Genomic DNA, 14487 nt, shown 5'->3' on the forward strand with positions numbered 1-14487 from the left:
AAGCCGCCGTAAAACCCGGGAGACACCAACGGAGCACAATGGAGAAAGACGACTTGAGCCAGTGGGAGCACTCTATGATATAATTCTGGACTTAGCAGACCCGTCTCGAACGGTCCCCATTGGGGTCCACCCTGACGACCCCATGTCAGCAGCATTAGTGCAACTACTCCGAGAATACAAGGAGATATTTGCCTTCACGGTAGAGGAGATGTCAGGCATAGACCCGGCGGTTGCCGTGCATAAGTTGAATGTGGACAGCGCTGTAAAGCCAGTGCGATAAAAGAAGAGGAATCATGGAGAAGCAAGAAATTTGGCCGCCGCTGCCGAGGTTAAGAAACTAATGGATGCAGGCTTCATACGTCCGTGTCAGTATCCAGACTGGGTAGCTAACGTAGTCCTGGTACCCAAGCCCAATGGGACGTGGAGGATGTGTGTTGATTACACCGATCTCAATAAAGCTTGCCCTAAAGACAGTTTCCCACTGCCAAAAATAGACCGACTCGTCGACTCAACAGCCGGACATGCCATGATGAGCTTCATGGACGCCTACTCCGGATTTCACCAAATCCCATTATGGCCCGAAGATCAGGAGAAGACGTCATTCGTCACGGAACAAGGATTGTACTGCTACAAAGTAATGTCGTTCGGTTTTAAAAATGCCCCCGCCACCTTCCAACCGTTGGTGAACACAGTTTTCGCAAAGCACCTGGGGAGGAATATAGAAGCCTATATTGACGACATGATTGTAAAAAGCAAGAAGAAGATGGATCACCTCGACGATTTGAGAGAAACCTTTGAAACCCTCAGGACATACCAGATGAGACTCAATCCCAAGAAGTGCATATTTGGGGTATCTTCTGGCAAGTTCCTTGGCTTCTTGATTGACGAAAGGGGCATTGAAGCAAATCCGGACAAAGTGCAGGCGGTCATCAATATGACGTCGCCAAGGACGGTCAAATATGTGCAACGCCTCACTAGGTGCCTTGCCGCCTTGGGACGATTTTTATCTAGAGCTGGAGACAAGTGTCACTACTTTTTCAGTACCATCAAAAAGGGCACCCAGTTTGAGTGGACGTCGCAAGCTGAGGCTGCCTTCCTTCGCCTAAAAGAACATCTGCATACTTTGCCACGACTGGTCAGCCCTCTCTTAGGGGAAGTTTTGTATCTGTACCTTGCCATCTCAGAATACGCACTAAGTGCCGTCTTGCTTACAGAGAGGGATGGAACGCAACTACCTGTCTACTTTGTCAGTCACATGCTGCAGAATGCTGAACTCAAATATCCAACAGTCGAAAAGTTTGGCTTTGCTCTGTTCTTGGCTAGTAAGAAGTTTCGTCCATATTTCCTGGCTCATCGACTGGTATACACGGATCAACCGCTAAAGCGGCCTTTCACCAAACTTGAAGCGTCCGGAAGAATGCTCAACTGGGCAATTGAGCTTAACGCGTTTTGATATCTCGTATGAACCGCGGAAGGCAATAAAGGGACAAGCATTCGCCGACTTCATCGCGGAACTGACCAAGCCACCCTATTTGAAGAATGAGAAAACCCAGTGGATAGTGCATGTGGACGGCTCTGCCACTCAGAACGGGTCAGGAGCCGGCATTATCTGCGAATCACCAGAAGGGGATATCTATGAATATGCAATGCGGTTTAACTTTCAGGCGTCAAACAACGAGGCTGAATACGAAGCCCTGATAGGTGGAATTCAGATGAGCAGAGCCGCAGGGGCAACAGACGTCCTGGTTTTGTCTGACTCGCAGTTAATCGTCAGTCAGGTCAAAGGGGAATATGAGGCCAAGGATGAGGCCATGATAAAATATTTGGAAAGAGTCCGTCAAGAAGTTCAACAGCTGTCTAACTTTGAAGTACAACACATACCCCGGTCTGAAAATAACAAGGCAGACGCTTTATCCAAACTGGCAAGCTCAGCGTCCTGCGACACGCCACGTCATGTATTCTGGGAGGTAAAACAGTCCAAAAGCATTGACGCCTCGAGAACAGACATCTTAGACCGAACAGCCATCTGGATGGATGATATTGTCAACTTCAAAATGAATGGAGTACTCCCTGATGACCCCAAGCAGGCAGAAAGATTACAAAAGAAGTGCACCTGGTTTGAGATATGGAATGGAACTCTATACAAAAAAGCCTTCTCACGACCTCTTCTTCGCTGCGTAACCCCCGAGAAGGGGCAAGAGGTACTGGAAGATCTTCATCAGGGATTATGCAGCTCTCACATAGGAGGGAGGGCCCTGGCCGAAAAAGCTTTAAGAACCGGATACTATTGGCCCACTCTCAAAGAAGACGCCCTCCGTATGGTCAAGCGGTGTGATAAATGCCAACGATTTGCTCACCTAATTCGACGACCGGCACAGAAACTGACGCCAATCACCAGCCCTATACCATTTGCCATGTGGGGGATGGACTTATCAGGCCCCTATACGACGGCACCAGGAGGACTGCGTTATGTAATAGTAGCCGTCGACTACTTCAGTAAATGGGTAGAAGCTGAAGCTTTAAAGAACACTAAAGCACAGGATGTGAGAGCATTCATCTGGAAAAACATAATCACAAGATTTGGCGTGCCTCAGTCTATTGTCTTCGACAATGGGCCACAATTCAAGACGCCCAAATTAGAAGATTGGTTGGCTGACCATGGTATCACAGCATGTTTTGCATCAGTAGGACGCCCCCAAGCTAACGGACAAGTAGAAGCATTCAACAAGATCATCTCTGAAGGGATGAAGAATAAGCTTGATGAGGCAAAGGGTTTATGGGCCGACGAGTTACCCAATGTTTTATGGTCTATACGGACCACGGCAAAAAATTCCACAGGAGAAACACCATTCTTGTTAGCTTATGGGGCTGAAGCCGTCCTACCCATTGAAATGTGTGAACCAACCTTGCGTGTCATGTTGTTTAATGAAGATGCCAATTGGGAAATGATGAAAGCGGCCTTGTGAAGGAAATAATGCCCTTGGTCCAAGTATGCATTCTATGTTAAGTCTAATAAATGCGGTTCAGTATTAATTAACAAGTTAATATTTCAGTGAGATCAAGTGAGCTGAATGCCTAGCTAGAGGCCGCTTCAGTTCAAGTGGAATTAATGATATTAATCCACAGCTTACTCTTGACTGAACCCGTAGGGTCACACAAATAGTACGTAAACGGATCAAGTATTTAATGGCATTAAATACTCTATCTATGGATATTCGGAATCGACGGATCTTGGTTTCAGTGGGAGCTGAGATCGTCACAGGCAAGAAATGAATACTCCGGAAACGATGATATTGCCGGAAACGGAAATATGGATCGTATCGGAAATATAAATATTATCCAAGTCGTAGATGTTGCCGGAAACGGAAACATGGTACGTATCGGAAAATATTATCGGAAATGGAAATATTACCAGAATCGGAAATATTGCCGGAAACGGAAATATTGTCAGAATCGGAAATATTACCGGAATCGGAAAATAATTCCGGAAACGGAAATATTAAATATTTGTTCGAAACGGAAATTAATTCCGGAATCGGAAATGTTAAATATTGTTCGTATCGGAAATGAATTCCGGAATCGGAAATTTAATCGGAAGCGTATCGTACGAATAAGCATCGGACGAGGCCTGCCGGACGAGGGCCCAGCACGAAGCCAGGCCATCGCCCAGCAAGCCAAGCGCGCCACACAAACAGCCACGCCAGGCCCAGCGCAAGGCCAGGCCCAGCAGGCCGTGGCAGCGCGCACAGCGCGCGCAGCGCGCGCGGGTGCTTGCGTGGGCTTGTGGCTCGCGCAGGCCTCGCTGCGTGGGCTGCTGCTCGCACGCACGCATGGGCAGCCCATCGAGGCTGCCGTGTGTGTGTGCGTAAGTGTTTGTGTTCGTGCACGTTTCCTAAAACGTGCAGAGTTCGGTTAATGATTAAATTCCTAATTCTATTTGATAAATTAATTAAATTAGAGTTCTTGTAGGATTCTAGGTTTAATTAATTTGTATCTGAATAGGATTCCAATTCCCTTTCCATAACCCTATAAATATGTGGCCTGGGTTCACAATTTATAACGAGTTTCAAAGTATTCAAAGTGAGTTTTTGAGAGAAAAATTCAGCCACACATCTTGCTCAAAAGTGCCGAAAATTCTAGTACCTTAAGGGCGATTCTAGTTGGTCAATCTTAAGGCGGATCCGGACGTGCTGTGGACTATCTACGGAGGGACGACACTTGGAGTCCTAAAGACTTGTTCTTGCTCGGTTCGGGCGCAGCTAGGGAGGGCACGCAACAAAGAGTATGCATCTAAATTATGCTATATGATTATGTGTAAATAATATGTAATCCTGGGTTAATGGTTGTTTCCGCATGATTTATGTAATATCATATGTATCATAACCTAACAGTGGTATCACGAGCCCCTTATTATTTTCATAATCTAAATTGCATAAACATGGTTAAATATTACAAATTTGCAAGAATTAAAAGGGGTGATTAATTTTCGTAATTGTTAATTAATTGCAAATTGCGTTTATTTAATTATACGTACGCAGTTTTTCGGCAGTTTCTTCGTTACTCATCCAAATTGAGTGATTTTTGTGTCAATTCCGCATGTAAAAGGCATTCTAAAATTTTGACAAAAACAGTATTTTTCTGCCGAACCCAGAATTCTCAAATTCGAAGCCTAACTATGACTTTTCGAAGGTTTTAGTTTTTCGAATGCAAAAATTTCGTAAATTTAAGATGTTAAATTAAATATTTGCGATTCTTGTTGATAAATCTTGAATTTTTGATTGACCTACTGCATATGTTTAACAAGTTTGAATGCCTAGTCTTGTTAATTATGCAATCTAATTTGTAATTATGATTAATTTGTTGAAAATTAGAATAATTTAGAATTAATTTGATTTTCATAATTAATTGCAATTTAATTAGAAACCTATGATTAAAAACCACCATAAAAATTGTAAATTTATGATAAATTTTAAATTTTTATGACCTAGACTTGAATCCATAACAATCGGAAATCAATTGGATAATAAATTTTCGATTTTTCGCCCTAAAATTATGAAATTAATAATATTTATTAATTTGTCATTAATTTTATAAATTTTAAATTTTTTATGCGATTCGTTCATATAACTTGCACGCACAAAGCAATGGACGCTTCGTGTTACCCTTAAGGGGTGTTGTATAATGCGGGCATGCGACGACGAGCAAGGGAGCTCGTCGCCCGTGCGGCACGAATGCAATGAGCAAGGGCGTAGTGCACGAGCACAAGGCAGCAGCCCTGCCTTGTGTCGTGGGCCACGAGCAATGGATGAATGGGCATGGGCGAAGGGCGAGCCAAGGCAGTCGCGTGTGGGCAGCAAGCGAGCTGCGCCACAACGCGCACTGCCTCGCGCATGAGCGCGCAGCCTCGCGCGCAGCGAGCGCAAGCTCGCGTGCCACGAGCGCTGCGCCCAGCGTTGCTCGCGCGCACAGCGAGCGATGTCGCGCGCCCAGCGAGCGAGCTCGCGCGCACAACGAGCGATGTCGCGCGCACAGCGAGCGATGTCGCGCGCCCAGCGAGCGATGTCGCGCGCCCAGCGAGCGATGGCTCGCGTGCGACGAGCGCTGGCGCGCGCGCAGCAAGCACCACAGCGTGCGATGGCTTGCGATGGAGATGCAGCAGCTATGCAACGAGCGCATGGGCTGCGCGCACATGGCCAGCGATGGTTGTGTGCGTGCGGCCCATGGGCGTGCAATGCGTAGGGTGTTTGCGTTACGATTAGATCGTTTTGAATGTTTAATTTGAAAATTTCAGTTCACGTAATTTTAATTAATTTTAAAATTAATAATTTAAATTATTTTCTTGGATTTTAATTTTGAATATTGTAATTATAATAAATGTTATTTATTCTAATTATTTTACTAAAATTAAAATCATGAATTAATTTAAATAACGACTGAAATTAAATTAAACTTTTGGATTCAATTATAAATTTATATGAGCTTTAAATTTTAATTAAATTTGTATGTTTCCGGTTAGACTAGAAATACATTTTTATGTTTAAAATTAGTAAAGCATATGAATTTATTGGTTTAAGTGGGAGCGTATTTTAGTCATAAACTCTTGATTAGGTCTACAAATCCTTAAGGTTAAAACAACTTGATTAGAATTAATAAGGACTGAATAATTGGTAGATTATTGGTGCCCTTGATTAATTGCTGCAAATGTTTACGTGATGCATAATGTGTTTTACTAACCAGCTATGTGGGCCATTCATGATAATGAATGGGTGAATGGTATATATTGTATATGTACTGTTTTGCAGGTTATGAAGTGACTAGTATGGCCCAAATAGGATAGAAAATATGGTCTGCGTACCATTAATTTGAATGTAATTGGTCTAAAGAACCAAAGTTATTTTTCAATTCAAATATGGTCTGCGTGCCATCAAATAGTTGTAATTAGTTATAGCTTATCCTATTTGAAGAAAATGGTGCCTCCCACGGAGATTTTCAAGACGGACTTTGAAGTTAAAGCTTCAAGATGAAGTCGGGCCATACTAGATCACATTTATCTTATGCATGTTTTAAGTTATTTATTGCTTTTAAATATGTCTTAAAATGCATGAGATCAAAAGCTTGATTATGTTGCATGATTAAGGATTTTAGTTCACTTAAAATCTAACCAACATAGTAAGAGCCTTAAGTTCCAAACTTAAAAAAAAATTGAGTTAAAAGGTGCCATGCCAAAATATACACTTGCTTGGATATCCTTTACATCAATCTAGTAATAGTTTTCGCTCAGCGAGGTGTTACTTATTGGTCCTAAAGGGGCAAGGTACACAAATAATTGTGAGTACATGTTAGTTTTGGTGAAACTCAACGATATAAGTAAGGAGTCCTTTTATGTCGTGGCAAATTCGATAGGTTTACCTAATAAGTTCTTAGACGTACCTATCAACCAAGAATAGTTTCTAGACTATTAGCAAAAGGCTTTTGCTTACCTAAGATGTTCTAGGATTAAGTCGACAAACTGTGCTTAGTTCTTCAATGATTTTAGGATCTTGGAATCATTTTATTCACACCTGCCGGAACACATAATTTGAATAAAATGCTTAATAAACATTGAATTATGCATGTATGCTAGAATTTAAGTTTATTAAGAGAAACTGTGAATGGTTATTTATTTGTTTATTCTTTTCAATTGTAGTTTTTAATATGGCAAACAACAATTCATTCAACATTCGATCAATTCTCGAAAAGGAGAAGTTGAACGGGAAAAACTTCCTTGACTGGCAAAGGAACTTGCAAATAGTTCTTATGCAGGAAGAAAAGGAGTATGTCCTAGATGAGGCGATGCCCGAAGCTGCAGGCGACGGGGTCACTCAGGCAGCCCTCAATCGTTGGATTGATGCCAACAAGGATGTGAAATGTCTAATGCTCGCCACCATGAGTGTGGATCTGCAGAAAACGTTCATCAACTCAGATGCTTTCACAATCATCAGTGAGTTGAAGAACATGTTCCAAGATCTGGCTCGAGTCGAAAGATTCGAGACTCATAGGCAAATTCTTGAGACCAAACTTAAGAAAGGCGAGCCCGTAAGTCCACATGTTCTCAAAATGATTGGACTCATTGAGAATATGAGTCGGCTGGATCAGCAATTTTCTCAGGAAATGGCTATAGACACCATCCTCCATTCTCTTCATAGCGGGTATGATCAGTTCAAACTGAACTACAGTATGAATAGTCTGGACAAAACGCTCACTGAGCTTCACGGTATGCTGAAGACCGCTGAAAAGACGCTCAAAAGTGATAAGCAGGATGTGCTTATGGTGCGTGGGGGCAAGTTCAAGAAATCTGGAAAGAAGAGGAATGCTAAGAAAGGTGGCAACAAGGCCAGCCCAACTAAGCAAACTGGCGCCAAATCTGCAAAGAGGAAGGTCAGTCAACCCACTTCTGAATCCGAATGCTTCTACTGCAAGAAGAAGGGGCATTGGAAGAGAGATTGCTTGAAGCTAAAGGAAGATCAGAAGAACGGAACAGTCGTTCCATCTTCAGGTATTTTCGTTATAGACTGTATACTTGCTAATTCAACTTCTTGGGTATTAGATACAGGTTGTGGCTCACACTTATGTTCCAATCCACAGGGACTAAGAAGAAGTAGAAAGTTAAGCAAGGGTGAAGTCGACCTACGAGTGGGAAATGGAGCACGGATTGCTGCATTAGCTGTAGGAACTTACTATTCGTCGTTGCCCTCCGGGCTAGTTTTGGAACTGGAAGAATGTTTCCATGTTCCAAGTCTTACTAAAAACATCATTTCAGTTTCTTGCTTAGATGCTAAGGGATTTTCCTTTTTAATAAAAGACAATAGTTGTTCGTTTTATTTTAAAGAGATGTTTTATGGATCTGCTAGATTAGTCAATGGACTTTATTTATTAGATCACGACAAACAAGTATATAACATAAATACCAAAAAGGCCAAAAAGAATGATTCAGATCTCACCTATCTGTGGCATTGTCGATTAGGCCATATAAACTTGAAACGCTTAGAAAGACTTCAAAAGGAAGGAATTCTAGAACCATTTGACTTAGAGGATTATGGTAAATGCGAATCATGTTTACTTGGCAAAATGACAAAGCAACCTTTCTCTAAAGTTGGAGAAAGAGCAAATGAACTATTGAGTTTAATCCATACAGATGTATGTGGACCAATGAGTACAAATGCTAGAGGTGGTTTCAGCTACTTTATCACTTTCACTGATGACTTCAGTAGGTATGGTTATGTCTACCTAATGAAGCATAAGTCTGAATCCTTTGACAAATTCAAGGAATTTCAGAGTGAAGTAGAGAATCAATTAGGCAAGAAGATTAAGGCACTGCGGTCTGATAGAGGCGGTGAATATCTGAGCTATGAATTTGATGACCATCTGAAAGAATGTGGAATTCTATCAGAGTTGACTCCTCCTGGAACACCACAATGGAACGGTGTGTCGGAACGGAGGAACAGAACCTTGCTAGACATGGTCAGGTCAATGATGGGTCAGGCCGAACTTCCATTAGAATTTTGGGGACATGCACTAAATACAGCTGCACTCACTATAAATAGAGCTCCGTCTAAAGCTGTCGAAAAGACTCCATACGAATTATGGTTTGGAAAGCCTCCAAATGTGTCTTTTCTTAAGATTTGGGGATGTGAAGTATACGTCAAACGATTAATTTCAGACAAACTTCATCAAAAATCTGACAAATGTATCCTTGTGGGCTATCCAAAGGAAACAAAGGGGTATTACTTCTACAATACATCTGAGAACAAAGTGTTTGTTGCTCGAGATGGTGTCTTTTTGGAGAAGGATCACATTTCCAAAATGACAAGTGGGAGAAAAGTAGACCTCGAAGAAATTCGAGTCGAACAACAAACTCTAGAGAATGCTCAAGATGACATTCAGGATGAAACTCAGAGATCTTTAGAAGAATCTGGTGAGAATCATGGTCAATCTAGAAATGTTACCCCGCGTAGATCGCAAAGATATAGATCTCAACCGGAAAGGTACTTAGGTATTTTGACGAACGAGAGCTATGACGTTCTATTACTTGAAAGTGATGAACCTGCGACTTACAAACAAGCTATGACGAGCCCTAGCTCCAAGCAATGGCAAGAAGCCATGCAATCTGAATTAGACTCCATGTCTGAAAACCAAGTATGGGATTTGGTCGATTTGCCAGATGGCTACCAAGCCATTGGAAGCAAATGGGTTTTCAAACTGAAAAAGGACAAGGATGGGAAACTTGAAGTTTTCAAAGCTAGATTGGTTGCAAAAGGTTACAGGCAAGTCCACGGTGTGGATTACGATGAAACCTTTTCACCAGTTGCAATGCTAAAGTCTATTCGGATAATGTTAGCAATCGCTGCATATTACGATTACGAAATATGGCAGATGGATGTCAAAACTGCTTTCTTAAACGGCGTTTTAACAGAAACTGTGTTTATGACACAGCCTGAAGGTTTTGAGGATCCAAAAAATGCTAAAAAGGTATGCAAGCTAAAGAAGTCAATCTACGGATTGAAGCAGGCATCCAGGAGCTGGAATATACGTTTTGATGAAGCAGTCAGTGACTTTGGTTTCATCAAGAACGCAGACGAATCTTGTGTATACAAGAAGGTCAGTGGGAGCAAAATTGCTTTCCTAGTATTATATGTCGACGACATATTGCTTATCGGAAATGACATTCCTATGTTGAACTCTGTCAAGATTTGGCTTGGGAAATGTTTTTCGATGAAGGATCTAGGAGAAGCACAGTACATATTGGGCATCAAGATTTACAGAGATAGATCTAAAAAGATGATTGGACTTAGTCAAAGCACTTATATCAATAAGGTGCTTGATAGGTTCAAGATGGCGGACTCCAAGCGAGGCTACCTACCCATGTCTCATGGAATGACTCTAAGCAAGACTCAGTGCCCAAAAACACTTGATGAGCGTAGACGAATGAATGGGATTCCATATGCATCATTGATTGGTTCAATAATGTATGCTATGATATGTACACGCCCGGATGTTGCGTACGCACTCAGTGCTACGAGCAGATACCAGTCAGACCCAGGAGAGGCGCATTGGACTGCTGCCAAGAATATTCTGAAGTACCTGAAAAGGCACAAAGATGACTTCCTGGTCTATGGTGGAGATGATGAATTAATTGTTAAAGGCTATACGGACGCAAGTTTCCAAACCGACAAAGATGATTTCAGATCACAGTCTGGGTTTGTCTTCTGCCTCAACGGAGGAGCAGTAAGCTGGAAAAGTGCTAAGCAAAGCACCATTGCGGATTCTACAACTGAAGCGGAGTACATTGCTGCACATGAAGCAGCAAAGGAAGCTATATGGCTAAGGAAGTTCATAGGTGAACTTGGTGTAGTCCCCTCCATTAAAGGACCAATAGCCCTGTATTGTGACAATAACGGAGCTATTGCACAGGCAAAAGAGCCTAGACACCACCAGAGAGTCAAGCATGTACTTCGTAGATTTCACCTTCTACGAGAGTTCGTTGAAAGAAAAGAAGTCGAGATAAGCAAAATTGGAACTGATGACAACATATCAGATCCATTAACTAAACCTCTGCCGCAGGCGAAGCACAACTCGCACACTGCAGCTATGGGAATCAAGCATATTGGAGAATGGCTTTGATGTCTCTGTTTAATGTTTTAAAGTTTTAGAGTTTAAATCTTTGTAAAACATTATTGGTTAATCATTCACAATAAATGAAAAGAATTCATTTTTCCATTTAATTTGTGGTTTATTAAATGATGAGTCCCTTCAATTTGACGATATATTCAAGATAGACTGTCAGGACCAGTCCTGTGACTAAGAAATGTCTATCAAGTGAACTTGAATGTCAAAGGTTGAAAATGGTCCCTAGTCGGAGTTTTCTATAAAATTGGACGCATAGAAAACGTTAGACGATTAGAATGCAAGATGACTAGTAGTTCTGTTTCTTGAACTATGTGGACATAGCAATGTCATAATCATTTGCATAGATACTTACTTTGGGAAGACTAGTATCGGACAAGACCTATGAAACTTTACTGTAAGAGATGAAAGTCTGTCATAAGTAAATTTCATTAAATTATTAGACACTAAATCCTCAATACCTGAGTGATTTGAGATTACTTGTTTGAGAACTGGTTGCTTTGACGTTGACCAACCGTCGCACCGTAAAAGGAGGCTATAAAGGCAACGCTCAGGTAATCACCTATCAAACGAAGTCTAATCTCAAGATCGCAAGATTGGGATTGTCCTCCCATAAATCGGGATGAGATGCTTAAAAGTTGTACAAGACCACTCGGAGAGCTAGAAACTGTGAAATGCATGGCCGTGCTCGGATGAATCATAGGCTATGATTATCTGTTTATTTGATCAGTTGAACTCTGAAACCGAGGAACACCTCTGGACATAATAAGGATGACAACTCTTACCTTATGTTCAAGAGCAAGCATCGAGCGACAAAGGAATTAGGAAATGCACACTTGTCCCTAAGGACAAGTGGGAGACTGAAGGAAATAATGCCCTTGGTCCAAGTATGCATTCTAAGTTAAGTCTAATAAATGCGGTTCAGTATTAATTAACAAGTTAATAATTCAGTGAGATCAAGTGAGCTGAATGCCTAGCTAGAGGCCGCTTCAGTTCAAGTGGAATTAATGATATTAATCCACAGCTTACTCTTGACTGAACCCGTAGGGTCACACAAATAGTACGTAAACGGATCAAGTATTTAATGGCATTAAATACTCTATCTATGGATATTCGGAATCGACGGATCTTGGTTTCAGTGGGAGCTGAGATCGTCACAGGCAAGAAATGAATACTCCGGAAACGATGATATTGCCGGAAACGGAAATATGGATCGTATCGGAAATATAAATATTATCCAAGTCGTAGATGTTGCCGGAAACGGAAACATGGTACGTATCGGAAAATATTATCGGAAATGGAAATATTACCAGAATCGGAAATATTGCCGGAAACGGAAATATTGTCAGAATCGGAAATATTACCGGAATCGGAAAATAATTCCGGAAACGGAAATATTAAATATTTGTTCGAAACGGAAATTAATTCCGGAATCGGAAATGTTAAATATTGTTCGTATCGGAAATGAATTCCGGAATCGGAAATTTAATCGGAAGCGTATCGTACGAATAAGCATCGGACGAGGCCTGCCGGACGAGGGCCCAGCACGAAGCCAGGCCATCGCCCAGCAAGCCAAGCGCGCCACACAAACAGCCACGCCAGGCCCAGCGCAAGGCCAGGCCGTGGCAGCGCGCACAGCGCGCGCAGCGCGCGCGGGTGCTTGCGTGGGCTTGTGGCTCGCGCAGGCCTCGCTGCGTGGGCTGCTGCTCGCACGCACGCATGGGCGGCCCATCGAGGCTGCCGTGTGTGTGTGCGTAAGTGTTTGTGTTCGTGCACGTTTCCTAAAACGTGCAGAGTTCGGTTAATGATTAAATTCCTAATTCTATTTGATAAATTAATTAAATTAGAGTTCTTGTAGGATTCTAGGTTTAATTAATTTGTATCTGAATAGGATTCCAATTCCCTTTCCATAACCCTATAAATATGTGGCCTGGGTTCACAATTTATAACGAGTTTCAAAGTATTCAAAGTGAGTTTTTGAGAGAAAAATTCAGCCACACATCTTGCTCAAAAGTGCCGAAAATTCTAGTACCTTAAGGGCGATTCTAGTTGGTCAATCTTAAGGCGGATCCGGACGTGCTGTGGACTATCTACGGAGGGACGACACTTGGAGTCCTAAAGACTTGTTCTTGCTCGGTTCGGGCGCAGCTAGGGAGGGCACGCAACAAAGAGTATGCATCTAAATTATGCTATATGATTATGTGTAAATAATATGTAATCCTGGGTTAATGGTTGTTTCCGCATGATTTATGTAATATCATATGTATCATAACCTAACACCTTGGATTTCTTACCAGAAACCAGAGGGAACGCGGCTCTACGACAGCAGCTATACAAACTCCGAATGACGAGGGAGTACAACAAAAGGGTTTCTAGAAGAATACTTAAATTTGGAGATTTTGTACTTAGGAAAATGGAAGCCGTCGGACGCGCCAATGAACAAGGGAAACTCACCCCTACTTGGGAAGGTCCGTATGAGATTTATGAGGAGGTTCGAGACGGAACATACCGGATCCAAGACATGCAGGGACGTCCGATCTTGCGTACATGGAATGTGGATAACCTCAAGAAGTACTTTTTCTAGATTGACACTTATCTTGATTATATGCATTGTAAAGACGTCTAGAACTTAGACGCACCATGTAGCATGTTTTAAACATTAAATGAAAAATTCCCTGCAAGCCGGTCTTGCTGGGAAATCCTTATGGAAAGTATGTTATCAAATTCCTCGGAGAAATGCAAACTAACGCTCTCCCAAAAGACTAGTCGTTTAAAGGCCTAAGAAGTGGCCCAGATTAGCACCCTCACTAGGCTGATCACCTAGAACACAGGGGTTACACATTTCTAACACATAGCTATATAAAGTAGCAAAAGACCTTGGCAAAAAGACCAGGGCAGACATCTGACGTCTCAAGTTGGAGGTGTCGGACATAATCATAGAAAAAATGATGATGACAAAAGCTAAAAAGAAATAAGACGTTCAAAAGGCGCCATGTCATTTCCAAAAAGTTAGTCATAATTACAAAAATTATGCACAAAGCCACTAAGCAAGGCGTCAAGAGAACATGTGCAAAAAAAATAAAAAAATAAATAAATACAAGACGCGCAGGAGCTCATTCCTCATCCTCGATGGGTACAAACTCAGGAGGAGTGCGTCCTTCCTTTTGAGCCTTCTCCACCTCAATCTGATAGGTGAGGAACTTCTCAAACCAACTAAAGGGACGTTCACTTGCAAATTCAGCATTCCATGCAAGCTCCATACCCCTTCGGATTGATTTTTCACCTAGCATGGCCGACTGGTCGAGAACGCTCTGTGACGAAGCA

At 42.1% G+C, this 14487-nt stretch overlaps 1 protein-coding gene across 1 annotated transcript; it reads left to right on the top strand.

The window, feature by feature from the left end:
- Positions 1–340: 340 nt before the first annotated feature.
- LOC130467200 (uncharacterized) lies at positions 341–13929 on the top strand. Its single transcript, XM_056835631.1, has 3 exons — positions 341–634; positions 1665–1967; positions 13846–13929. The coding sequence occupies exons 1-3, from the start codon at positions 341–343 to the stop codon at positions 13927–13929; spliced, it is 681 nt and encodes a 226-aa protein (XP_056691609.1).
- Positions 13930–14487: the final 558 nt, after the last annotated feature.

This window comes from Spinacia oleracea, chromosome 2 (genome assembly GCF_020520425.1).
Source record: "Spinacia oleracea cultivar Varoflay chromosome 2, BTI_SOV_V1, whole genome shotgun sequence".
Classification (NCBI taxonomy): domain Eukaryota; kingdom Viridiplantae; phylum Streptophyta; class Magnoliopsida; order Caryophyllales; family Amaranthaceae; genus Spinacia; species Spinacia oleracea.

Coding starts and splice junctions, on each gene's coding strand:
- LOC130467200 (XM_056835631.1), top strand. CDS start 341: ATGGATGCAGGCTTCATACGTCCGTGTCAGTATCCAGACTGGGTAGCT. Junction 635..1,664: donor AAGGATTGTACTGCTACAAA/GTAATGTCGTTC, acceptor TTTAACTTTCAG/GCGTCAAACAACGAGGCTGA. Junction 1,968..13,845: donor CACGTCATGTATTCTGGGAG/GTAAAACAGTCC, acceptor ATTCCCTGCAAG/CCGGTCTTGCTGGGAAATCC.